The following is a 26,420-nucleotide window of genomic DNA, read 5'->3' as shown; positions in this document are numbered from 1 at the left end:
CCACCTCCTCCTCTCCACCTTCTTCCCACTCCCCCCCAACCAACATCTCCTTCTCCCTCCTCCTCCTCCTTCTCCCCTCCTCTCCCTCCCTCCTCCTCCACATCCTCTTCTTCCTCCATGTTATCCCTCTTCCTCCTCATTATCCCTCTTCCTCCTCTACCTTCTCCCTCCTCCTCTTCCACCTTCTCCCTCCTCCTCCTCCACCTTCTCCCTCTTCCTCCTCCTCCTTCTCCCTCCTCCTCCTTCTCCCTCTTCCTCCTCCACCTTCTCCCTCTTCCTTCTCCATCTCCCTCCTCCATGTTATCCCTCCTCTTCCTCCACCTTCTCCCTCTTCCTCCTCTTCCTTCTCCTCATCCTCCTCCACCTTCTCCCTCTTCCTCCTCTTCCTTCTCCTCATCCTCCTCCACCTTCTCCCTCTTCCTCCTCCACCTTCTCCCTCCTCCTCCTCCACCTCCACCTTCACCCTCTTCCTCCTCCACCTTCACCCTCTTCCTCCTCCACCTCCTCCCTCTTCCTTCTCCACCTTCTCCCTCTTCCTCCTCCCTCTTCCTCCTCCACGTTATCCCTCCTCTTCCTCCACATTATCCCTCTTCTTCCTCCACCTTCTCGCTCTTCTTCCTCCATGCTATCCCTCCTCTTCCTCCTCATTATCCCTCTTCCTCCTTTATGTTATCCCTCCTCCTCCTCCACCTTCTCCCTCCTCCTCCTCCACCTTCTCCCTCTTCCTCCTCCCCCTCTACCTTCTCCCTCTTCCTCCTCCATGTTATCCCTCCTCTTCCTCCTCATTATCCCTCTTCCTCCTCTATGTTATCCCTCCTCCTCCACTTTCTCCCTCTTCCTTCTCCCTCTTCCTCCTCGTTATTCCTCCTTTTCCTCCACATTATCCCTCTTCCTCCTCTACCTTCTCCCTCCTCCCCCTCCACCTTCTCCCTCTTCCTTCTCCCTCTTCCTCCTCCACATTATCCCTCCTCTTCCTCCACATTATCCCACTTCTTCCTCTACCTTCTCCCTCCTCCTCCTCCTCCCCCCCACCCTCCCCAGCCCTTCCTCACCTGATCCCCCTCTCCTCTTCCTCCCTCTCCCGACGCAGCTGGGCCACCAGGGCCAGCAGCACGGCCTGGATACACAACTTCTCAGCATTCCCAGCGGGAACGTGCCGGAATTCCCACGCGGAGCTGAAGCTGAGGACAGGGAAGGGCCAGGAGGTGACCAGGTCCTGGAGCGCCAAGGTCCGCCCGTCCAAGATGGCGGCTCGGAAGAGGACGGGGTAGAGCTCGGAAGGGAGGAGGCCCAGGGCCCGGCGAGCGCCGGCGCGGTGGCTCAGCAGCCGCCGGGCGCAGAGGAAGACCAGGGAGTGCATGGCGGAGCTTGGGGAGGGGGCTGGGGGGGGGGAAAGGGGGTGTTAAGGGGGGGTGAAGACACCTCGTCCCTCTCCCATCCCAATTCCAGGGGGTTTAGGGGGGTTGAAGGCCCCTCATCCCTCTCCCATCCCAATCCCAGGGGGTTTAGGGGGGTTGAAGGGCCCTCATCCCTCTCCCATCCCTATCCAAGGAGGTTTATGGGGGTAGAAGCCCCCTCATCCCTCTCCCATCCCAATCCCAGTGGGGTTTGGGGGGGACAGAACCACCCCATCCCTCTCCCAACCCAATCCCAGGGGGTTTAAGGGGGTAGAAGCCCCCTCATCCCTCTCCCATCCCAATCCCGGGGGGTTTTGGGGGGTTTAGGGGGGGTTGAAGGCCCCTCATCCCTCTCCTATCCCAATCCCAGGGGGTTAAGGGGGGCTGAAGCCCCCTCATCCCTCTCCCATCCCAATCCTGGGGGGTTTGGGGGGGGTAGGAGCCCCCTCATCCCTCTCCCATCCCAATCCTGGGGGTTTAGAGGGGTAGAAGCCCCCTCATCCCTTTCCCATCCCTCTCACAGGGGGGTTGGGGGGGTTTAGGGGGGTTGAAGCCCCCTTATCCCTGTCCCATCCCAATCCCAGGGGGTTTAGGGGATTGAAGGCCCCTCATCCCTCTCCCATCCCAATCCCAGGGGGTTTGGGGTGGTAGAAGCCCCCTCATCCCTTTCCCATCCCTCTCACAAGGCATTTGGGGGGGTTTAGGGGGGTTGAAGCCCCCTCATCTCTCTCCCATCCCTCTCACAGGGGGTTTGGGGGGGGGGGGGTTAGGGGGGTAGAATCCCACTCATCCCTCTACCATCCCTATCCCAGTGGGGTTTGGGGGGTAGAAGGCCCCTCATCCCTCTCCCATCCCAATCCCAGGGGGTTTGGGGAGGTTTAGGGGGGTTGAAGCCCCCTCATCCCTCTCCCATTCTTCTCACAGGGGGGTTGGGGGGGTTGAAGCCCCCTCATCCCTAAACAGCCCCCCCCAGGACAGTGACCCCCCCAAAACCAGCCCCCCATCACTGAGCCCCCCAAATCAGCCCCCCCCAACCAGCCCCCCAGGATACTGACGCCCCCCTCCCCAAACCAGCCTCCCCAATCACCGTGACCCCCCTCAGCCCCCAAATCAACCCCCCCAGGACAGTGAACCCCCAAACCCACCCCCCCATCACTGAGGACCCGCCCCCCCAAATCAACCCCCCCCAACCAGCCCCCCAGGACACTGACCCCCCCTCAACACCACCCCCCTCCCCCAAACAGCCCCCCAGGACACTGACCCTCCCAAACCCACCCCCCCCCATCACTGAGGACACCCCCCCAAATCAACCCCCCCCAACCAGCCCCCCAGGACAGTGACCCCCCCCTCCCCAAACCAGCCTCCCCGATCACCGTGACCCCCCCTCAGACCCCACACCAGCCCCCCAGGACACTGACCCCCCCAAACCCACCCCCCCCCAGGACTCTGACCTCCCCCCTCCCCAAACCAGCCTCCCTGATCACCGTGACCCCCCCTCAGCCCCCCAAACCAGCCCCCCCAGGACAGTGACCCCCCCAAACCCACCCCCTCCATCACTGAGGACCCCCCCCAAACCAGCCCCCCCAGGACAGTGACACCCCCCCCCCTCCCCAAACCAGCCTCCCCAATCACCGTGACCCCCCCTCAGCCCCCCCAACCAGCTCCCCCAGGACAGTGACCCCCCAAACCCACCCCCCCTCCATCACTGAGGACCCCCCCCAAATCAGCCCCCCCCAACCAGCCCCCCCAGGACAGTGACCCCCCCAAAATCAACCCCCCCATCACTGAGGACCCCCCCCCAAATCAAGCCCCCCTAACCAGCCCCCCCAGGACAGTGACCCCCCCCAAACCCACACCCCCCATCACTGAGGACCCCCCACCAAATCAACCCCCCCCAACCAGCCCCCCAGGACACTGACCCCCACCCCCCCTAAACCAGCCTCCTGGATCACCGTGACCCCCCCTCAGCCCCCCAACCAGCCCCCCAGGACAGTGACCCCCCCAAACCCACCCCCCCCAATCACTGAGGACCCCCCCCCAAAATCAGCCCCCCCCAACCAGCCCCCCCAGGACAGTGACCCCCCCAAAATCAACCCCCCCATCACTGAGGACCCCCCCCCAAATCAAGCCCCCCTAACCAGCCCCCCCAGGACAGTGACCCCCCCCAAACCCACACCCCCCATCACTGAGGACACCCCCCCAAATCAACCCCCCCCAACCAGCCCCCCAGGACACTGACCCCCACCCCCCTAAACCAGCCTCCTGGATCACCGTGACCCCCCTCAGCCCCCAACCAGCCCCCCAGGACAGTGACCCCCCAAACCCACCCCCCCCAATCACTGAGGACCCCCCCCAAACCAGCCCCCCCAGGACAGTGACACCCCCACCCCCCCTAAACCAGCCTCCTGGATCACCGTGACCCCCCCTCAGCCCCCAACCAGCCCCCCAGGACAGTGACCCCCCCAAACCCACCCCCCCCAATCACTGAGGACCCCCCCCAAACCAGCCCCCCCAGGACAGTGACACCCCCACCCCCCTAAACCAGCCTCCTGGATCACCGTGACCCCCCCTCAGCCCCCCAACCAGCCCCCCAGGACAGTGACCCCCCCAAACCCACCCCCCCCATCACTGAGGACCCCCCCAAACCAGCCCCCCCAGGACAGTGACACCCCCACCCCCCCTAAACCAGCCTCCTGGATCACCGTGACCCCCCCTCAGCCCCCCAACCAGCCCCCCAGGACAGTGACCCCCCCAAACCCACCCCCCCCATCACTGAGGACCCCCCCCAAATCAGCCCCCCCCAACCAGCCCCCCAGGACACTGACCCCCCCAAATCAACCCCCCAGGACAGTGACCCCCCCCCTCCCCAAACCAGCCTCCCCGATCACCGTGACCCCCCCTCAGCCCCCCAAACCAGCCCCCCAGGACACTGACCCCCCCAAACCCGCCCCCCCCCCCCATCCCTGAGGCCTCCCCGGGCCCCTCCCGCTCCCCCCCCGCCCCGGCCCCGCCCACTCACGTCGCGCGCCCGCAGCCCCCCGCTCCCCGCCGGACCCCGCAGCTCTTCCCGCCGCCCTTCCGGGCATGCGCGTCAGCACGCGGCGCCTCCCTGGCCAATCAGAGAGCTAGAACCCACCCGGGGGGCGGGCTCAAGGTGCCTTGCCTCAGAAATCCCTACTCTCATTGGTTCTCTTCGATGTCCGTCAAAGCTTTTCCCGCTCCCGATTGGCTGCGGCGCGGTGGGAGCGGGAGGTTCGCACGGCCGGTTCCTACCGGGAGGCTGCGGGGCCTTGAACCGCCCCCCCCGCCCTGTCCCGGGGCCTTGAACCCCCCCCCCCGGCCCCGGGAGGCCCCGGGAGGCTCTGGGAGGCTCCGGGAGGCCCCGGGCCGGGGCCATGGAGCGGCAGCGGGCGCTGAAGGCCGCGCTGAAGCAGTGGGAGGCGGCGTTCCTGCGGGAGCAGCGGCGGAGGCCCACGCAGGTACCCGCGAGTGCGGGGACGGGGTGGGGCCGAGTAGCGGGACCGAGACCCCGGTAGCGAGACCCCCCTCCCCGGGACCGGGGCGCCCCCGGGACCGGGACACCCCCCCCCGCCCCAGGACCGAGACCCCGGGACCGAGACCTGACCCGGGACCCCGGGACCGAGACCCCCCCGGGACCGGCACCCCCTCCCCGGGACCGAAATCCCCCCCAGGAACCCCCCCCGGGACGGAGACACCCCCCTCCCCCCCCGGGACGGAGACCCCCCCTAGGACCGGGACCCCGGGACCGAGATCCCCCCCAGGACCGGGACCCCGGGACGGAGACACAGCCCCCCCCCGGGACGGAGAGCCCCCCCGGACCGGGACGCCCCCCCTATTTCCCGGGACCGAGACCCCTCAGCCCCCCATTCCCCGGGACCGAGACCCCTCCCCATTCCCCGGGACCGAGACCCCCCTCCCCATTCCCCGGGACCGAGACCCCCCCTATTCCCCGGGACCGGGACTCCGGGACCGAGACACCCCCCCCCCCCCCATTCCCCGGGACCGAGACCCACCCCCCCCCCCCCCCCATTCCCCGGGACCGAGACCCTCCCTCCCGGGACTGGGACCCCGGGACCAAGGCCCACACACCCCCCCCCCCCCCCCATTCCACAGGACCGAGACCCCTCCCCCCCATTCCCCGGGACCGAGACCCACCCCCCCCCCCCCCTATTCCCCGAGACCGAGACACCCCCCCCCTCATTCCCCGGGACCGAGACCCCCCCCCAACTCCCATTGCCCGGGACCGAGACACACACCCCCCCCCCCCCCACCCATTGCCCGGGACCGAGACCCCCCCGGGACCGAGATCGCCCGCGACCCCGGGACTGAGACCCCTACCCCCCCCCCGGGACCGGGACCACGGGGACGAGGAACCACCCCCCCTCCCCGGGACCAGACTCCCCCCAGAACCGGGACCCCCACCCGGGACCGAGAGCCCCCCGGGACCGGGACACCGGTACCCCCCCTTCCCCGGTACGGAGCCCCCGGTACTGATTCCCCCTTCCCCGGGACGGGGCTCCCGGGACCCAGCCCCCGGTTCCCACCTCCCCTTTCCCTGGTACCGGCCTTCCAGCACCGACTGCCCCCCCCCTTCCCCGGGACCCCCTCCCCGGTACCGACCCCCCTTCCCCAGCTCTGCCCCCACCATAAACCCCCCGCCCGGGCTGAGCTCCCCCCTCACCGAGAGCCCGTTAACCGGCTGCCCGGGGCCACCGTCCAGCTGTCAGCCCCGGTGTCCGTGTGTCCATCCCCCCTCCTCCGCTGTGTCCACATCCCCCCCGCCCCCGTCCACATCCCCTCCCCGGTGTCCATGTTTCCCCCCCATCCACATCCCCCCCCCCGGTGTCCGTGTGTCCCCCCCTCCCCGTCCACATCCCCCCCCCCCGGTGTCCGTGTGTCCCCCCCTCCCCGTCCACATCCCCCCCCCCCGGTGTCCGTGTGTCCCCCCCTCCCCGTCCACATCCCCCCCCCCCCGGTGTCCGTGTGTCCCCCCCTCCCCGTCCACATCCCCCCCCCCGGTGTCCGTGTGTCCCCCCCTCCCCGTCCACATCCCCCCCCCCCGGTGTCCGTGTGTCCCCCAGTCTCCTGTCCCCCACCTAGTGTCCGTGTGTCCATCTGGGTGTGTATTCCAGTGTCCCCATCCCCCCCCCACCCCGTGTCCATCTGTCCCCCCCCAGCACGTCCGTCCCCCCAACTCCTCTCTGTCCCGTTCCCCCCACAGGCCGATATCCAGGCAGCACCAGAGGAGACCCGACGTGAGTCCCACCCACGTACCCCCCACACCCCCCCCAATGCACCCCACGTGGTCCCCCCCCAATGCACCCCACGTGGTCCCCCCCCAATGCACCCCACGTGGTCCCCCCCCAATGCACCCCACGTGGTCCCCCCCCAATGCGCCCCACGTGGTCCCCCCCCAATGCGCCCCACGTCGTCCCCCCCACTCAATGCACCCCACGTCCGTCCCCCCCAATGCGCCCCACATCCCCCATTCCCCCCCAACGCGCCCCGCGTCGTCCCCCCCCCAACGCGCCCCGCGTCGTCCCCCTCCCCAACGTCGGGGAGACCCGACGTGAGTCCCACCCACGTACCCCCCACACCCCCCCCAATGCACCCCACGTGGTCCCCCCCCAATGCACCCCACGTGGTCCCCCCCCAATGCACCCCACGTGGTCCCCCCCCAACGCGCCCCGCGTCGTCCCCCTCCCCAACGCGCCCCGCGTCGTCCCCCTCCCCAACGCGCCCCGCGTCGTCCCCCCCCCTCCCCAACGCGCCCCGCGTCGTCCCCCCCCCTCCCCAACGCGCCCCGCGTCGTCCCCCCCCCTCCCCAACGCGCCCCGCGTCGTCCCCCCCCCTCCCCAACGCGCCCCGCGTCGTCCCCCCCCCTCCCCAACGCGCCCCGCGTCGTCCCCCCCCCTCCCCAACGCGCCCCGCGTCGTCCCCCCTCTCCCCAACGCGCCCCGCGTCGTCCCCCCCCTCCCCAACGCGCCCCGCGTCGTCCCCCCCCTCCCCAACGCGCCCCGCGTCGTCCCCCCCCTCCCCAACGCGCCCCGCGTCGTCCCCCCCCTCCCCAACGCGCCCCGCGTCGTCCCCCCCCTCCCCAACGCGCCCCGCGTCGTCCCCCCCCCTCCCCAACGCGCCCCGCGTCGTCCCCCCCCCCTCCCCAACGCGCCCCGCGTCGTCCCCCCCCCCTCCCCAACGCGCCCCGCGTCGTCGTCCCAATTCCACCCCGATCCCTCCCCCCATGTCCCCTCCCATCCCTCCCCCATCCCCCCTGCCCACGTCCCTCCCTCTGCCCATGTGTCCCCCCCACGCGTGTCCCCCTCTGTCCCCTCCAGTCCCCCCGCGCATGTCCCACCCCCAGTCCCCCCGCGCATGTCCTACCCCCCAGTCCATCCATGTCCCATCCCACCCACTCCATCCACACACCCCCCCCCCACCTTCCCGAGCATCCAGAGCCGGGATAACCCCCCACTCCACACAGGATGCCTTCCCATTGGGATGGGGGATGTCAGAACCCCATCCCAACCCAGGAACACCAGGAAACGCCCCACCCCTGCCCCTCAAAAACCCCTCCCCCCAAAAAAAACCCCTCTGCCCCCCAAAAAATACCCCCTCTCCCCATCCAACCCCCACAGGGCTCTACAAGGAATACGCACGACTCAAGCGGCAGCGGGAGGAGCCGGATCCTCCCCCCGTCCCATCTTCCTCCCCGGATGCACCAAGCACAGAGCAGGTAAGGGAAGGATCCCCCCATCCACCTTGGGATCCATCTCCAGGAACCCCAAATCCTGGAGTCATTCCCTCAGCTCCAAACGGGATCACAGGGTCATAGAGGGTGGAAGGGACCTCCAGAGATCATGGGGTCCAACTCCCCTGCCAAAGCAGGGTCCCTAGGACAGGTCACACAGGGAGACATCCAGATGGGGCTGGAATCTCTCCAGAGAAGGAGACTCCACACCCCCTGGGCAGCCTGGCCCAGGGCTCTGTCACCCTCACTGGGAAGAAGTTCTTCCCCACATTGGTGTGGAACTCCCTGTGCTCCAACTTGAGCCCATCACCCCTTGTCCTGTCCCGTAGACACTGAGCAGAGGCTGCCCATGTCCCCCTGTGTCCCACCCTTCAGCTCTTGATCCCCAGTGATCAGATCCCCTCTCAGGCTTCTTCTCTCCAGGCTGAACAGCCCCAGCTCCCTCAGCCTTTCCTCCCAGGGGAGATGCTCCAGGCCCTTCAGCATCTCCATGTCCCTCCTCTGGACTCTCTCCAGGAGATCCCTGGCTTTTCTATCCCAGGGAGCCCAGACCTGGACACAACACTCCAGGTGGGGCCTGACCTGGGGTGTCCTCCATGAAGATATTAAACAGGACTGAACCCAACAAGATCGCCTCATCCACGTTGGGATCCATCCCCAGGAACCCCAAATCATCTCATTATTCCCTCAGCTCCAAAAGGGATTAATTAATTTAGGGAATTAATTAAAATTCCTTAATTAAGGATGCTGAACTCTTGGGATTTTGACTCCATAAGGGATTTATGGAGTGAAGTTCTCTCCATCCCTCATTATCCATGGAGCTCGTTTTAGGTGAACTCTTAATGAAGCAGCAACGGAGCCGCTTCCCCTTCTCAGGGAGACCTGGTCAGGCTGGAGAGCTGGGCAGGGGGAAACCAGATGAGGGTCAACAAGAGCAAGTGGAGAGTCTGGCACCTGGGAAGGAAGAACTGCTGGAATCAGGACAGGCTGGGGGTGACCTGCTGGAGAGGAGCTCTGTGGAGAAGGACCTGGGGGTCCTGGTGGGTGACAGGGTGGCCATGAGCCAGCAGTGTGCCCTGGGGGCTGAGAGAGACAATGGGATCCTGGGGGGCATCAGGAGGAGTGTGGGCAGCAGATCCTCCCCCTCTGCTCTGCCCTGGTCAGGGCCTGGAGCATCTCCCCTGTGAGGAAAGGCTGAGGGAGCTGGGGCTGTTCAGCCTGGAGAGAAGAAGCCTGAGAGGGGATCTGATCACTGGGGATCAATAGCTGAAGGGTGGGACACAGGGGGACATGGGCAGCCTCTTCCCAGTGTCTGTGGGGACAGGACAAGGGGTGATGGGCTCAAGTTGGAGCACAGGGAGTTCCCCCCCAATCTGGGGAAGAACTTCTTCCCAGTGAGGGTGAGGGAGCCCTGGGACAGGCTGCTCAGGGGGTGTGGAGTCTCCTTCTCTGGAGAGATTCCAGCCCCATCTGGATGTCTCCCTGTGTGACCTGTCCTAGGGACCCTGCTTTGGCAGGGGGGTTGCACCCCATGATCTCTGGAGGTCCCTTCCAATCCCCTATAATTCTGTGACCCAAAATGGTGGCTTTTTTCCCCCAAAACCCATCCCAGATGTGATTCCTCCTTTGTTCTCCAGCTCCTTTTCCCTTGGGATTTTGATGGGATGTAACCATCTCCCCCTCTCATTACAGGTGCCAGATTCAGGTTCTTGGGGTTCTCACCTAAACCGCCAGCCCAGAAACCCCAGGTCGACCCATCACCTTCCCAGCACCCTGAAGATCTCAGCCCAGTACTATGGGATGAAGCTCAAATCCAACCTGGGAGCTGGTGAGAAGGTCAGGATGGGTTGGGAATCGGCTCTGCAGCGCGGGGACAAACCCTGGGAGCTCCTTGGGATCTTCTCTTCCATTCCCAAGGCCGTGGTGTGACCATGGCTGGAGGACAGATGCCATGGAAGGTGCCCTGTTGCTCCCTTTTCCAGCTGGATGGGAGAGGAGAGAGATTCCAGGAAGCTTCCAGTGGGGATGTGGATGGGGAGAGATCGTTCTGGAAGGCTTAGGCAGGCTGGAGAGTTGGGTGAGGAGAAGCTCCATGAGTTGCAAGGCCCAACACTTGCTCTCAATACATCTTGGAAACAACAGCCCCAGGGAACAGTGGAGGTTGGGGAGGGGGAAAAGGACCCTGAGGGTCCTATGGGGTCAGCAGGGTGACCATGACCAGCAATGTGTCCTCATGGCCAAGAAGGTTGTCACAAGGGGAGACAGGGATGGGGGTTTGGGTCTGTTCCTCATGAGATGTTCCCCTTGTTGGCCATGGGGAACATTCCTCACCCCCTTCTCCACCATGAGTCCCTTTTCCATGGGGCTTCAGCTCTGCCCCAGCTGCCCCAGTGTGGGTCACCTCCATGCGGTGCTGACCTTCAGAACCAGACCTGGTCCTCCATGGGGTCACCAGTCCCACCCCCTCCCCAGAAAACCTGCTCTGGTGTGGGTGTCTTGTTCATCTCTGTGTCTCCATCTCTCTCCATGGGCTGCAGGTCCTCTGCTCCCCATCATCTCCCATGGGTTGGAGGGGGACACCTCCTCCACCAAGGTCTTCTCCACAGGCATTGGGGACATCTTTCTCTCCTGGGGGACCTCCTCTCCACCCCTCTTCACTGACCTTTTACAGAACAGTTGGGGTTGGAAGGAACCTCCAGAGACCATCAAGTCCAACCCCCTTCCCAAGCAGCTTCCTGAGGACAGAGAGGTGCCCACAGAGCTTCTCCCACCTTCTCACCCCCTTCTCTGGTGGCCTAAAGCATCTTCTTGTGGTTCTTCCTCAGGGTGGTCTCCAGCAGCGCTGTGACCATCTCTGATGGGCTCAACCTTGGTCAATGTCCAACTCTGACCTTGACCTGGCTGGTGTTGGCTCTGGTGGACCTGGGAGAAGCTTCTCAGCTCTTCCTGCACAAGCCACCCCTGCAGCCCCCCTCCTCCACTAGATCCCCACCACCCAAATCCACAGCACCCTTCTTTCCCTTCTCCAAAATTCTCCTCCCCCAACCAGCTCCTGTTCAGTTTGGAAGTGGGACAAGGAATTTCAGGGTGTGATCCCATCCCCTCATCCATCCTTTCTTCTCCTTCTCTGTCCATCCTCAGGACACCCCGAGGAGAACCCCAATTCCCAGGAGAAGCCCAGCTATTCCTGTGCTGCAGAGAAATTCTGGGGTAGGGGAGAAATCCCCAGCAGAAGAAAAGGAACCAGGAGATCTCCTCCTCCTTCCTCCCTCAGTGGTGGGTTTGGCCACTGTTGTCCTCCCTACGGATTCGAAGCCGCCGCCGGCTTCGCCGAACACATTCCAGCGGTTGAAACAAACAGTGGTCCAAAGACTGGGATCACTGGATCCAGACTGGTTACAGAGATGCCAGGAGGCAACTGGGAATGATGAGATGACCTTGGGTGTTGTGGAGAAGGAGCGGGATGAGTTCCCTCTGGAAAAGAAGGGGGATATTGGGGAAGATTCCGGAAGGAAAAGGCCACGTGGAGACGATGCGCCGGCTGCTCCGACGCTCAAGCGGCGCTGCCGAAGAAGGTGGGTGGAAGGATCACTTAGTGGTGCTGGTGGGAGGAAGTGGAGTGAGGAAGAGGAGGAGGAAGAGCGTGGGGAAGCTGGAAAGGAGACCAAGAAGCCATCGGATTCCTTGGAAGAAGAGTGTGGAAAGGCTGGAAAGAAGAACAAGAAACCATTGGATTTGTTGGAAGAAGAGGGTGGAGAAGCTGGAAAGGAGAGCAAGAAGCCATCAGATTCCTTGGAAGAAGAGGGTGGAAAAGCTGGAAAGGGGAGCAAGAAGCCATTGGATCCCTCAAGTGAGCGTGGAGAAGCTGGAAAGAAGAGCAAGAAGACATTGGATTCCTTGGAAGAAGGGTGTGGAGAGGCTGGAAAGAAGAGCAAGAAGCCATTGGATCCCTCAAGAGAGAGTGGAGAAGCTGGAAAGAAAAGGAAGAAGCTATCAGATTCCTTGGAAGAAGAGGGTGGAGAAGCTGGAAAGGAGAGCAAGAAGCCATCAGATCCCTCAAGAGAGCATGGAGAAGCTGGAAAGACAAGCAAGAAGCCATTGAATCCCTCAGAAAACTTCCTTGGAGAGGAAGAGGAGGAGGAGGAGAAACCCCGCTCCACCCACAGAGCCATCGCCACCAGGTTGACCTGACCCCCACAGGGATTTTCCCTGCGGATCCCCCATCTCCAACATGGGAATTGGGGTGATGGGACCTTTTCTCCCAACCAACCTCCCTTCTCCTTAGGGCTCCTCCACGGAAAGACGCCAACTTCATCCGGCTCAACCTGAAGAGAAAATCCCACGTCCGATGTCCCGTCCTGCGGGGAAACCGCCTCCGCAAACAGGTAACATCCCCCTCCAGCCTCACCACATCCCACCCCATGGGATCCCACTCAGCATCTCCAATCCCCTTCCCAGTTAAATCCCAATTCACCCACTCCAGAATGGACTTAAAAACCTCTTCCATCTCCTTCCTTTTCATGTTGTTCCTTAAAATCCCATATTTTACCTCAAAAATAACTCCTTTTCCCAGGTTTTTAGCCCTTCCCAGCTCCGGTCCAGCATCAGAGAGTGGGAAGCGCGGCTGATTTCTCGGCTCCATCTCCCACAATTCCTTATTTTCCTTTAAATACCTCCTTGAAAATGAGTATTCTGAGGGAAATCCCTCAGGATCACCTCAACCAGGTGAAGAAAAACCCCTTTTATTCTGAAAACTCAGGGTTTTTCCACAGGAATTTGGCGTAATCCCGTTAAAATTCCAATTAAATTCCAATTAAAATGGAATTTAAATTAAAATCACTGGAGAAGGTTCATTTTGGCAGGTCTGGAAACAGAAATGGAGGATGAAAGGGGAACAGTTTGGAGGTGGCCGATCCGTTGACCGGACTTCTGATGTCTGCTTCAAGTGTGGGAAGATGGGACACTGGGCATCGGAATGCCGGGACCGAGGTAGGGCTGCCAGCAGAGTCACAAGGGTGGGAAAGGCCTTTGAGATCAGCAAGTCCAACCATTCCCATCCTGTGCTGAACCAGATCCCTGAGCACCTCATCTACCCTCTGTTAAACACACCCAGGGGTGGGGGCTCAACCCCCTCCCTGGAGAGCCTGTGCCAGGCCCTGACCCTGCTCCAGGCCCCTGTTCCACAGCCCCACAACTCTCCCAGGGAAGAACTTTGCCCTCCCAGCTGAGCTGCCCCTGCCCTGGGGCAGCTTGAGCCCATTGCCCCTTGTCCCATCTCCTGGCCCCTGGCTGCAGAGACCATCGCCCACCTCTCTGCACCCTCCTGGCAGGGCAGGGCAGGTGGGGAGAAGGTCTCCCCTCAGCCTCCTCTTCTCCAGGCTCAACACCCCCAGCTCCCTCAGCTGCTCCTCACAGCATTTGCCCTCCAGCCCCTTCCCCAGCCTGGCTGCCCTTCTCTGGACTTGCTCCAGGACCTCAATGTCCTTCTGATGCTGAGGAGCCCAGAACTGGACCCAGCACTCCAGCTGCAGCCTCCCCAGTGCCCAGTCCAGGGGCACAATCCCCTCCCCACACCTACTGGCCACACTGGGTCTGACACAAGCCAGGATGCCCTTGGCCTTCCTGGCCCCCTGGGCACACTGCTGGCTCATGCTCAGCCTGCAGTCACCCCACACCCCCAGGTCCTTCTCTGCCTGACAGCTCTCCAGCCAGTCTCCCCCAGCCTGGAGCGCTGCAGGGAGTTGTTCTGTCCCATGTGCAGCTCTCTGCACTTGGCCTTGGTAAACCTCATCCCGTTGGGCTCAGCCCATGGGTCCAGCCTGTCCAGATCCCTCTGAACTCTGGATTATCTAGATTTGGTAAAATCAGAGTCAGATTTGGCTCTGGTTGAGCCAAATTTAGGGTGGAGGATGGAGGGATGAGCATCCAGTGGGATTTTCCCACTTTCCAGTGATGGTTTTCAGGGATAACTTGTGACAAGAGGGTGGAAAGATAAAGTCAGATGAGTTTTATCCATGGATTTAAGGAGAGAACAGAGACACATTCCCAGAGGAGAGCTGCCATGTGGATGAGGAAGAGGAGGAAGATTCCTTACCCACCCTGGAAGAAGTGGCACGTCGAACCAACACCCCTTATAGGATAGTCTCCAGTGAGGCTCCAGGTGATTGATCTAGATGGATTTGATGGGATGACGCTGGGATGGGATTCCTTTGGAAGTTTGCCCTCCCAGAGCATATCCATGGATCTAAAGGGGGTTTTGGTGGGATGGGATGATGTCAGGATGAATTTCCTTTGGAAGTTTGCTCTCCTGGATGGCTTATTTGGGATGCAAAGGGGGGTTTGACAGGATGGGATGATGCCAGGATGGGTTTCCTTTAGAGGTTGGTGCTCCCACAGGGTTTCCATGGATCTAAAGGGGGTTTTGGTGGGATGGGATGATGTCAGGATGGATTTCCTTTGGAAGTTTGTGCTCCCAGAGGCTTTCCATGGATCCAAAGGGGGGTTTGGTGGGATAGAATGATGCTGGGATGGGTTTCCTTTGGAAGTTTGTGCTCCCAGAGGTTTTCCATGGATCTAAAGGGGGTTTTGGTGGGATGGGACGACACCAGGTCGTGATTCCTCCGGGAACCACCCTAAAATCCCAGGGAGGCTTCACCTCTCTTGCTCCTGGTGGGTCAGAAAATCTTCTCAACTGTCCCAACTGCCTTCATCATCCCCAGCAGAAAGTGGAGACATCAAGGGGGTGAAATCCACCTTGCCAGAGCCGATGCCATACCTGGACATCCAGCGTCCTCCCTACGAGCCGCCCGCTCCCCCTGCACCCATGGATCCCCTCTATCCCCCCAAGCCTGATGGGAAGGTGCAAGGTATGGCTCCTCCTGGACCAGGATCCAGGTGGCTTCCATCCCTCCATTCCCATGGTGACCACACATCCATCCCTCCAGCAGAAACCCCTCCAGAGGTGTTTGAAGCTCTCAAGGTGTTGGGCTACAGCTCCTTCCGCCCGGGCCAGGAGGTCGCTGTCATGAGGATCCTTTCTGGTGGGTTGGTGGGTGTGTTTCCCAGCGTTCCCACCTCCAGATGATCCCCCTTTTTCCATGTGGGATTGATCCCATCTCATTCCCATTCCAGGGCTGTCCACACTGGTGGTGTTGTCAACGGGAATGGGGAAGTCCCTCTGCTACCAGCTTCCTGCTTACCTCTACCACAAGCGTTCCAAGTGCATCACCCTGGTGGTCTCACCACTCGTGTCCCTGATGGATGACCAGGTGAGCTTGGAGATGACAACAAGCTGGGAGGAAGAGTTGATTTGCCTGAGGGTAGGGAGGCTCTTCAGAGGGGTCTGGACAGGCTGGACCCATGGGCTGAGCCCAGGGGGATGAGGTTTAACAAGGCCAAGTGCAGAGTGCTGCACATGGGACAGAACAACCCCCTGCAGCGCTCCAGGCTGGGGGAGACTGGCTGGAGAGCTGTCAGGCAGAGAAGGACCTGGGGGTGTTGGGTGACTGCAGGCTGAGCACGAGCCAGCAGTGTGCCCAGGTGGCCAGGAAGGCCAAGGGCATCCTGGCTTGTGTCAGACCCAGTGTGGCCAGTAGGGCTGGGGAGGGGATTGTGCCCCTGGACTGGGCACTGGGGAGGCTGCAGCTGGAGTGCTGGGTCCAGTTCTGGGCTCCTCAGCATCAGAAGGACATTGAGGTCCTGGAGCGAGTGCAGAGAAGGGCAAGCAGGCTGGGGAAGGGGCTGGAGGGCAAATGCTGTGAGGAGCAGCTGAGGGAGCTGGGGGTGTTGAGCCTGGAGAAGAGGAGGCTGAGGGGAGACCTTCTGCCCACCTCCCCTGCCCTGCCAGGAGGGTGCAGAGAGGTGGGCGATGGTCTCTTCAGCCAGGGGCCAGGAGATGGGACAAGGGGCAATGGGCTCAAGCTGCCCCAGGGCAGGGTCAGCTCAGCTGGGAGGGAAAAGCTCTTCCCTGGCAGAGTTGTGGGGCTGTGGAACAGGGGCCTGGAGCAGGGTCAGGGCCTGAGACAGGGCCTGTAATAGGGGCCTAGAACAGGGTCAGGGCCAGAGACAGGGTCAGGGCCTGGCACAGGCTGCCCAGGGAGGGGGTTGAGACCCCACCCCTGGGTGTGTTTAACAGATGGGTAGATGAGGTGCTTAGGGATCTGGTTCAGCACAGGATGGGAATGGTTGGACTTGATGATCTTCAAAGATCTCTCCCAACCTTGTGATTCTGTATCCCTCCCATATCCCACTTTTCCCCTTCTGATCCCTCTTCCCATGCTCCCATATCCCCCCAAAACCCACCAGGAAGGTGGGATTTTCCCCTGCCACCCTTCAAATCCTCATCAGTGGCCACGTGGTCTCACTTCCAGGTCTCTGGTTTGCCCCCGTGCCTCAAAGCCGTCTGTATCCATTCCAACATGACTAAATCCCAACGGGAAGCAGTGATGGAGAAGGTGAGAGACTGGAAAACCTACACTGGGTGTAGGTGGGAGGAAGAAGAGGATACCCAGTGCTGGGACAATGGGATTCTGGGCTCCATCAGCAGAGACAGGGAGGGGATTGTCCCTCTCTGCTCTGCCCTTGGGAGGACCACGGGGCGGGTGTTTCCCTGCTATTCCCAGATCCCCTGTCTCCCTGTAGGTAAGAGGGGGGGAAGCACAGGTGCTCCTGCTTTCTCCTGAAGCCCTGGTTGGGAAGATTGGATCAGGATCTGGCTGCTTGCTCTCCATGGATCATTTACCACCCGTGGCCTTCGCTTGCATCGACGAAGCTCATTGTGTCTCCGAATGGTCCCACAACTTCCGACCCTGTTACCTACGGCTCTGCAAGGTGGGAGGAAGAAGAGGATGCCCAGAGCTGGGGTAATGGGATCCTGGGCTTCATCAGAAGAGGGGTGGCAGCACAGGGAGGGGATTGTCCCTCTCTACTCTGCCATCAGGAGGCCCCAGCTGGAGTCCTGTGGCCAGAGCTGGGGCCTCAATACAAGAAAGATGTGGGAATGTTGGAGAGGGGTCAGAGGAGCCATGGAGATGATGAGAGGGGCTGGAGCAGCTCCCCTACGGAGAGAGGCTGAGGGAGCTGGGCTGGGTCAGCCTGGAGAAGAGAAGGCTGTGGGGGGACCTCATTGCAGCCTTCCAGTCCCTGAAGGGAGCAGAGAAACAGGAGGGGAATCAGCTTGTTCAAAGGGCAGAGACTGGCAGGACAAGGGGGATGGAGTGAAGCTGGAGGAGGGAAGGGTGAGATGAGATATTAGGGGGAAGTTCTTTGCAGAGAGAGTGGTGAGGGGCTGGAACAGGCTGCCCAGAGAGGGGGTGGATGCCCCATCCCTGGGGGTGTTCAAGGCCAGGTTGGCTGGGGCCCTGGGCAACCTTGTGTAGCTCCAGGCCTGGAGGTTGGTGTCCCTGCCTGTGGCTGGGGGGTTGGAACTCTCTGACCCTTGGGGTCCCTTCCAATCCAGAACATTCTATGATACGATTCTATGAAGGAGCAAAGTAAGGAAGGATGATGAAGATCCCACTTGGTTAGTGTGTGTGGGGTGGAGGGGGTGTTTTTGGGGGGATCCTTTTGGGAATTGACTCCACCTTCCCCCAGGTTCTCCGGGATCGCCTGGGGGTACGTTGCTTCCTTGGACTAACGGCCACCGCCACCCTTGCCACAGCGCGGGACGTGGCCCAACACCTCGGCATCCTGCCGGAGGAAGGGGTCACGGTGCGCTCCGCCGCCGTGCCCCCGAACCTCCGCCTCTCCGTCTCCATGGACAAGGACAGGGATCAGGTACGAGGATTAAAGATGGGAACTCATTCAGATTGCGTGTCACTCCGGATTCGAGGTGGATTTCTTTGGAGGAGAGAAGATTCCCAAGCTCTGTTCCTGTTCCCAAGCCAGCAGGTCAAAGGAGGGGATCATCCCCCTCTGCTATGCCCTGGTCAGGCCCCACCTGGAGTGTTGTGTCCAGTTCTGGGCTCCCTGGGATAGGAAAGCCAGGGAACTCCTGGAGAGAGTCCAGAGGAGGGACATGGAGATGCTGAAGGGCCTGGAGCATCTCCCCTGGGAGGAAAGGCTGAGGGAGCTGGGGCTGTTCAGCCTGGAGAGAAGAAGCCTGAGAGGGGATCTGATCACTGGGGATCAATAGCTGAAGGGTGGGACCCAGGGGGACATGGGCAGCCTCTTCTCAGTGTCTGTGGGGACAGGACAAGGGGTGATGGGCTCAAGTTGGAGCACAGGAAGTTCCACACCAATATGAGGAAGAACTTCTTCCCAGTGAGGGTGAGGGATCCCTGGGCCAGGCTGCCCAGGGGGTGTGAAGTCTCCTTCTCTGGAGGGATTCCAGCCCCATCTGGATGTCTCCCTGTGTGACCTGTCCTAGGGACCCTGCTTTGGCACGGGAGTTGGAACCCATGACCTCTGGAGGTCCCTTCCACCCTCTATGGTTCTGTGATCCCTCTCCCCACAGGCACTCATCTCCCTGCTCCGCGGGGAGCGTTTCGGGTGCCTGGATTCCATCATCATCTACTGCACGCGGCGAGAGGAGACCACGCGGATCGCGGCGCTTATCCGGACCTGTCTCCAAGGAATCCAGCTGGAGGAACCCAAAGCACCTGGGAATCCAGGAGGAGACGCCACCAAAAAGAAGAAAGGAAAAGGTAGGATACAAGAAAGATGTGGGACTGTTGGAGAGGGGTCAGAGGAGCCACGGAGATGATCAGAGGGCTGGAGCAGCTCCCCTACGGAGAGAGGCTGAGGGAGCTGGGCTCCTCAGCATCAGAAGGACACTGAGGTCCTGGAGCGAGTGCAGAGAAGGGCAACCAGGCTGGGGAAGGGGCTGGAGGGCAAATGCTGTGAGGAGCAGCTGAGGGAGCTGGGGGTGTTGAGCCTGGAGAAGAGGAGGCTGAGGGGAGAGCCTTCTCCCCACCTCCCCTGCCCTGCCAGGAGGGTGCAGAGAGGTGGGCGATGGTCTCTTCAGCCAGGGGCCAGGAGATGGGACAAGGGGCAATGGGCTCAAGCTGCCCCAGGGCAGGGTCAGCTCAGCTGGGAGGGAAAAGCTCTTCCCTGAGAGAGTTGTGGGGCTGTGGCACAGGGGCCTGGAGCAGGGTCAGGGCCTGAGACAGGCTGCCCAGGGAGGGGGTTGAGTCCCCACCCCTGGGTGTGTTTACCAGAGGGGAGATGAGGTGCTCAGGGATCTGGCTCAGCACAGGATGGGGACGGTTGGCCTTGATGATCTTCAAACTCTCTTCCAACCTTGTGCTTCTGTGACTTTTCCCCAACAAATCAAATCCCTTCCTTCCAGCCAAACCCCTCCAATGTCTCGCTGACGCTTACCACGCCGGCTTAACCGCGTCCGACCGCCGGCGAGTCCAGAAGAACTTCATGAGCGGCCGGCTCCGAGTGGTGGTGGCCACAGTGGCCTTTGGAATGGGTTTGGATAAACCTGATGTCCGTGGGATTGTCCATTACAACATGCCCAAGAATTTTGAGAGCTACGTACAGGAAATCGGGAGAGCCGGGCGCGACGGCGAGCCGGCTCGTTGTCACCTCTTCTTGGATCCAGAGGTGGGTGATACCTTTGGGTGAGGAAGATGTTTGGACCTAAAGGGTGAATGGAAGCAAATCCAGCTGGAAGCTGGTCAGGAGTGGCACCCCCAGGGCTCAGTGCTGGTTCAACACCTTGATCAATGAGCTTGATGAAGGGATTGGATGTTCCCTCAGCCAGTTTGGAGATGACACTAAACTGGGAGGAAGAGTTGATCTGCCTGAGGGTAGGGAGGCTCTTCAGAGGGATCTGGACATGCTGGACTCATGGGCTGAGCTTAACGGGATGAGGTTTAACAAGGCCAAGTGCAGAGTGCTGCACATGGGACAGAACAACCCCCTGCAGCGCTCCAGGCTGGGGGAGACTGGCTGGAGAGCTGTCAGGCAGAGAAGGACCTGGGGGTGTTGGGTGACTGCAGGCTGAGCATGAGCCAGCAGTGTGCCCAGGTGGCCAGGAAGGCCAAGGGCATCCTGGCTTGTGTCAGACCCAGTGTGGCCAGTAGGTGTGGGGAGGGGATTGTGCCCCTGGACTGGGCAGTGGTGAGGCTGCAGCTGGAGTGCTGGGTCCAGTTCTGGGCTCCTCAGCATCAGAAGGACATTGAGGTCCTGGAGCGAGTGCAGAGAAGGGCAACCAGGCTGGGGAAGGGGCTGGAGGGCAAATGCTGTGAGGAGCAGCTGAGGGAGCTGGGGGTGTTGAGCCTGGAGAAGAGGAGGCTGAGGGGAGACCTTCTGCCCACCTCCCCTGCCCTGCCAGGAGGGTGCAGAGAGGTGGGCGATGGTCTCTTCAGCCAGGGGCCAGGAGATGGGACAAGGGGCAATGGGCTCAAGCTGCCCCAGGGCAGGGTCAGCTCAGCTGGGAAGGAAAAGTTCTTCCCTGGCAGAGTTGTGGGGCTGTGGAACAGGGGCCTGGAGCAGGGTCAGGGCCTGGCACAGGCTGCCCAGGGAGGGGGTTGAGTCCTCATCCCTGGGTGTTGGTGATGGGGTGCTCAGGGATCTGGTTCAGCACAGGATGGGAATGGTTGGACTTGATGATCTTCAAAGATCTCTCCCAACCTTGTGATTCTGTGAAGAGGGGAGGAATATTTTGGAAGAGGAGGGATATTTCTAGGAGGTTTTCCTTAGGGATTTTTTGGGGGGATGTTCTTTCCCAGGGTGGTGACCTCCAGGAGCTTCGGCGTCACGTTTACGGCGACACGGTGGATTTCTTCACCGTCAAGGAGTTGATCCGGATGGTTTTCCCGCCCTGTAAATGTTCAGAGCTGCACCAGAAAGACTGGGAAGGAGCAAAGGTGAGGCATAACCACCACATCTTCCCTCTCCTGGCTTTTTCCCCCTTCCTTTCCTTTAATTAATGGGTTAATGAGTTAATCATTTGGGTGGGGAGCCGCCGGAGTCGTTGTTAGGATCTGGCTGATGGAAAAGCAGGTTGGGATGTTCCTAAAAGAAAGGGCTTGGAAGATCCTTAGGGTTGGGATATTCCTAAAAGGAAGGAGGGAGGTTCTTCCCATCCCCTTCCTGGTGACACCACACTCTGGGTTGTGTCCCCTTCACCAGGACCAGGATGTGGAACCATCTGGAACAACCTCTGGCTCAGAAGAACCTGTGGTTGGGATGAAGGAGAGAGAAGGTCGGATGTGCTACAAGCATGAGCGAGCCATTCCCATCCCCCAAACTGTGGAGTCTTTGGATGTGTGGGAGGAAGGTGAGGAAGAAGAGAAGGGGGAAAGAGGGAAGAATCACATCCCAGTAACACTTCCCAAAGCTCTGAAGGGATTGGGATCGTTCCACAGCTTCCACGTCCTCTCCCACATGTATCCCAAAGCTCCTTAAGGGATCAGGATCATTCTGGAGCTTCCATATCCTCTCTCCCACAGGTATTGAGACCCTCCTGTGCTACCTGGAGCTTCACCCCCAGCGTTGGCTGGAGCTTCTCCCTCCCACCTACTCAACCTGCCGCTTGCATTGCTACGGAGGACCCCGGCAGCTCCGAGCCGTGGCACGGAGGTTAGAACCACATCCCCATATTCCCAAGAGCTTGTTTGGAGCTCCCATGGGATCCTGGGAACAGCTCCATGAAAACAGAGCTCTGAATGGTGATGGTGATGTGGGGTTTTTTTATGGGGGGTGTTGTTTGGGTTTTTTTGGGGGGGTTCCCCACACTCAGTTCACCCCCCGTCGCTGTTTTCCTGGCCCGGGAACGTCTGGAAGGGAGGGATCATGTTGCCTCCAGCTCTCTGGAATTCGATGTCATCTCCTTGAGTGACTTCATGGGTTGGGAAGCAACGTTGGTGAAACGGGCCTTGCGCCAGCTCCAATGGGATCCACAGTTCCGGAAAGGTACCGGCAAGGAGGAATGGGGTGGGGGGTGGGAAATCCTTCCCCATGGCACCAATAGCCACCAGGTCCTTGTGGGTGCTGTTCCCATTATCTCCCTCAGGGCAGGGAGGCTCTTCAGAGGGATCTGGCCAGGCTGGACCCATGGGCTGAGACCAACGGGATGAGGTTTAACAAGGCCAAGTGCAGAGTGCTGCACATGGGACAGAACAACCCCCTGCAGCGCTCCAGGCTGGGGGAGACTGGCTGGAGAGCTGTCAGGCAGAGAAGGACCTGGGGGTGTTGGGTGACTGCAGGCTGAGCATGAGCCAGCAGTGTGCCCAGGTGGCCAGGAAGGCCAAGGGCATCCTGGCTTGTGTCAGACACAGTGTGGCCAGTAGGTGTGGGGAGGGGATTGTGCCCCTGGACTGGGCACTGGTGAGGCTGCAGCTGGAGTGCTGGGTCCAGTTCTGGGCTCCTCAGCATCAGAAGGACATTGAGGTCCTGGAGCGAGTGCAGAGAAGGGCAACCAGGCTGGGGAAGGGGCTGGAGGGCAAATCCTCTGAGGAGCAGCTGAGGGAGCTGGGGGTGTTGAGCCTGGAGAAGAGGAGGCTGAGGGGAGACCTTCTGCCCACCTCCCCTGCCCTGCCAGGAGGGTGCAGAGAGGTGGGCGATGGTCTCTTCAGCCAGGGAACAGGAGATGGGACAAGGGGCAATGGGCTCAAGCTGCCCCAGGGCAGGGTCAGCTCAGCTGGGAGGGAAAAGTTCTTCGCTGGCAGAGTTGTGGGGCTGTGGAACAGGGGCCTGGAGCAGGGTCAGGGCCTGGCACAGGCTGCCCAGGGAGAGGGTTGAGTCCCCACCCCTGGGTGTGTTTAACAGAGGGGAGATGAGGTGCTCAGGGATCTGGTTCAGCACAGGACAGGAACAGTTGGACTCGATGATCTCAAAGGTCTTTTCCAACCTTGTGATTCTGTCTCCTGCTCTTTCCAGACGGGATCCTGGTGGAATTTGGAGATCTCTCCTTCCACTTCCAGGCTTATGGCGACCTCACCGCCCCGGAGCTGGATTCCATCTGTGACTTCCTCCACCAACGGGTCCTTAACCGGGAGAAAACGGCTCTCAACCAGCTCCGCTCCTGTTACCGGGCGTTCCAGAGGTGAGGGGACAACCCTACAGGTCTCCCTCTCTTTCCCTCCCAGTTTGGTACTGGGAAGGGAAGGAGGTTGATACTGGGGCGCAGCGTGGCTTTCCAGACCTACGGTCCTCACCCTGAGGAGGAGGAAGAGGAGAGGAGCTCCGTGCTGAAGGCTCTGCTCAGCGATTATTTCGGGAAGGAGCAGGGAGGAGAGGAAGAAGAGGAGGAAGATGAAGAGGAGGAGGAACTTGGCAGCACGAAGGTGAGCCAGTCTTTTACTGGGAATAACTGGTGTTACTGGTACACGGCGTTAGATGAGAGTGAGGAAGAGGAGGGCCACATCCCCCCCCTAAAAAACCTCTCCCTACTTTTTCCTCCCCCATTTCTTCTCTCTCAACCACCATAAAACCTCATCCCCATGACACCCAGAGGGAGTTCCACCCATCAGGGATGGATAAAGAACTTTCCCCCCTCTGCTCTGCCCTGGTCAGGCCCCACCTGGAGGATTTTTAGCTCCGTGGATAATGAGGGGTGGTGAGAACTTCACTCCATAAATCCCTTATGGAGTCAAAATCCCGAGAGTTCAGCATCCTTAATTAAGGAATTTTAATTAATTCCCTAAGTTAATTAATCCCTTTTGGAGCTGAGGGAGTAACGAGATGATTTGGGGTTCCTGGGGATGGATCCCAACGTGGATGGGGGGATATTGTTGGGTCCAGTCCTTGTCCTCATGGAGGACACCCCAGGTCAGGCCCCACCTGGAGTGTTGTGTCCAGTTCTGGGCTCCCTGGGATAGGAAAGCCAGGGATCTCCTGGAGAGAGTCCAGAGGAGGGACATGGAGATGCTGAAGGGCCTGGAGCATCTCCCCTGTGAGGAAAGGCTGAGTGAGCTGGGGCTGTTCAGCCTGGAGAGAAGCAGCCTGAGAGGGGATCTGATCACTGGGGATCAATAGCTGAAGGGTGGGACACAGGGGGACATGGGCAGCCTCTGCTCAGTGTCTGTGGGGACAGGACAAGGGGTGATGGGCTCAAGTTGGAGCACAGGGAGTTCCACACCGATGTGGGGAAGAACTTCTTCCCAGTGAGGGTGAGGGAGCCCCGGGCCAGGCTGCCCAGGGGGTGTGGAGTCTCCTTCTCTGGAGAGATTCCAGCCCCATCTGGATGTCTCCCTGTGTGACCTGTCCTGGGGACCCTGCTTTGGCAGGGGGGTTGGACCCCATGATCTCTGGAGGTCCCTTCCACCCCCTCTGACCCTGTGACTCTGATTCCTTGGCAGCTCCAGGACTGGGAGAGCCAAATCCGCGCCGACATCCGCCGGTTCCTTGACATCCGCCAGGACGAGAAGTTCTCCGGCAGAGCCATCGCCAGGATATTCCACGGCATCGGTGAGCACAGAGCCTCCACCTCTCGGGCTCCGAATTGAGCCGTCCCTCCCTCTCCCTCTCTCCTCCCTCCATCCCTCCCCTCTCCCTCTCTCCCCTCCATCCCTCCCCTCTCCCTCTCTCCTCCCTTCCTCCCTCCATCCCTCCCCTCTCCCTCTCTCCTCCCTCCCTCCCTCCCTCCCTCCCTCCCTCCCTCCCACCCTCCCTCCCACCCCTCCCTCCCTCCCTCCCTCCCTCCCTCCCCTCTTTCCTCCCTCCCTCCCTCCCTCCCTCCCTCCCTCCCCTCTTTCCTCCCTCCCCTCTTTCCTCCCTCCCCTCCTCCTCCCCTCTTCCTCCCTCCTCCCTCCCTCCTTCCCACCATCCCTCCCCCCCTCCCTCCCTTCCCTCCCTCCCTTCCCTCCCTCCCTCCCCTCTTCCCTCCCTCCCTCCCCTCTTCCCTCTCTCCCCTCCTCCCTCCCTCCCCTCTCTCCCCTCCTCCCTCCCTCCCTCTCTCCCCTCCTCCCTCCCTCCCTCTCTCCCCTCCTCCCTCCCTCCCTCTCTCCCCTCCTCCCTCCCTCCCTCCCTCCCTCCCTCCCTCCCTCCCTCCCTCCCCTCTTCCCTCCCTCCCCTCTTCCCTCCCTCCCCTCTTCCCTCCCTCCCCTCTTCCCTCCCTCCCTCCCTCCCTCCCTCCCTCCCTCCCTCCCTCCCTCCCTCCCTCCCTCCCTCCCTCCCCTCTTCCCTCCCTCCCTCTCTCCCCTCCTCCCTCCCTCCCTCTCTCCCCTCCTCCCTCCCTCCCTCTCTCCCCTCCTCCCTCCTCCCTCCCTCCCTCCCTCCCTCCCTCCTCCCTCCCTCCCTCCCTCCCTCCCTCCCTCCCTCCCTCCCTCCCTCCCTCCCTCCCTCCCCTCTTCCCTCCCTCCCCTCTTCCCTCCCTCCCCTCTTCCCTCCCTCCCTCCCTCCCCTCTTCCCTCCCTCCCCTCTTCCCTCCCTCCCCTCTTCCCTCCCTCCCCTCTTCCCTCCCTCCCTCCCTCCCCTCTTCCCTCCCTCCCTCCCTCCCTCCCTCCCTCCCTCCCCTCTTTCCTCCCTCCTCCCTCCCTCCATCCCTCCCGCCCTCCCGCCCTGCCTCCCCTCTCCCTCTCTCCTCCCGCCCTCCCCCTCTTTCTTCCTCCCTCCCTCTCTCTCCCCAGGAAGCCCCCGCTTCCCCGCCCCGATCTACGGCCGCGACCGTCGCTTCTGGAGGCGGTATCTCCCCTTCGATTTCCGTCGCCTCACCCGCCTGGCCACCGAGGAGATCCTGGCTGGAAGGTGAAGCCCAGGGACCACCCACGGTGATGCCGGCGCCGCCGGCGCCTCTTAACGAACGCGGCCTCGTTTAGCGGCGCCGCTGACCCTGTGCTGGACTCTGGTCTGGGTTTTATTATGGAATTAATAAATGATAGTGGCTTTTTCCACCCTCTCTCTGCCTTCTTTTGGGAGGGGGGAGACGTTGGGGGGGGGGGGGGTGATGGGGCTGTTGCCATGGCGATGCCATGGGGCTGTTGCCATGGTGATGCAGTGGTGCCCTTCCTATGGGGAGGTTCTAGTAGGGTGGTGGGGGGAAGCCTGTCGCAGTGGTGATGGACGTGAGGTGGTCCTGGGAGGAGGTGTTGCCATGCTGAGGGGTGTCCAGTGTTGCCATGGTGATGGAGAGAGGGTGGGTTTTCCCCCCACCCCGGGACCACCGCGGTGCCACCATCCCTCTGGCTCCCTGCTCCCACCACTGTCGCCGTTCACGGCGTGGCGACCTGGTTCAGTAACGGCACAGCAGCCACCCCCTGGCCACTCCAGCAGACACCCCCTGGCCACTCCAGCAGCCACCCCCTGGCCACTCAGGCCACCAGCACGCAGACACCAATGTGGTGGATGGCAAATGGTGTTTA

The 26,420-nt window shown here is 61.5% G+C and overlaps 2 protein-coding genes across 2 annotated transcripts in view; one reads left to right on the top strand and one right to left on the bottom strand.

The window, feature by feature from the left end:
* Positions 1-4,449, bottom strand: part of LRRC14 (leucine rich repeat containing 14) — a gene marked incomplete at its 3' end in the record, with an annotated part of 8,711 nt that extends 4,262 nt beyond the window's left edge. Inside the window, exons 1-2 of the mRNA XM_084280245.1 lie at positions 4,417-4,449; positions 1,053-1,380 (exon numbers count right to left, since the gene is read on the bottom strand). Coding sequence (XP_084136371.1) covers positions 1,053-1,360 — 308 coding nt within the window. The 5' untranslated portion in view covers positions 1,361-1,380; positions 4,417-4,449. The remainder of the gene's footprint in view (positions 1-1,052; positions 1,381-4,416) is intronic.
* A 343-nt stretch (positions 4,450-4,792) lies between these two features.
* Positions 4,793-25,828, top strand: RECQL4 (RecQ like helicase 4; the record flags this gene model as incomplete). The annotated part of the gene is made up of 26 exons (XM_084280244.1): positions 4,793-4,876; positions 6,640-6,673; positions 8,054-8,151; positions 9,859-9,994; positions 11,308-11,376; positions 11,441-11,741; positions 11,787-12,347; positions 12,452-12,551; positions 13,029-13,181; positions 14,197-14,314; positions 14,886-15,032; positions 15,114-15,206; positions 15,298-15,434; positions 16,536-16,619; positions 16,807-16,995; positions 17,758-17,940; positions 18,620-18,827; positions 19,454-19,716; positions 20,847-20,984; positions 21,250-21,397; positions 21,570-21,699; positions 21,860-22,053; positions 22,999-23,164; positions 23,249-23,405; positions 24,420-24,528; positions 25,689-25,828. The coding sequence occupies 26 exons, from the start codon at positions 4,793-4,795 to the stop codon at positions 25,808-25,810; spliced, it is 4,122 nt and encodes a 1,373-aa protein (XP_084136370.1). The 3' UTR covers positions 25,811-25,828.
* Between the last annotated feature and the right edge of the window lie 592 nt (positions 25,829-26,420).

Source organism: Gallinula chloropus, assembly GCF_964237585.1.
Source record: "Gallinula chloropus genome assembly, chromosome: 2".
Lineage (NCBI taxonomy): Eukaryota > Metazoa > Chordata > Aves > Gruiformes > Rallidae > Gallinula > Gallinula chloropus.
Note: the sequence above shows the minus strand (reverse complement) of the source record. Positions and strands in the feature narration are given on the sequence as shown.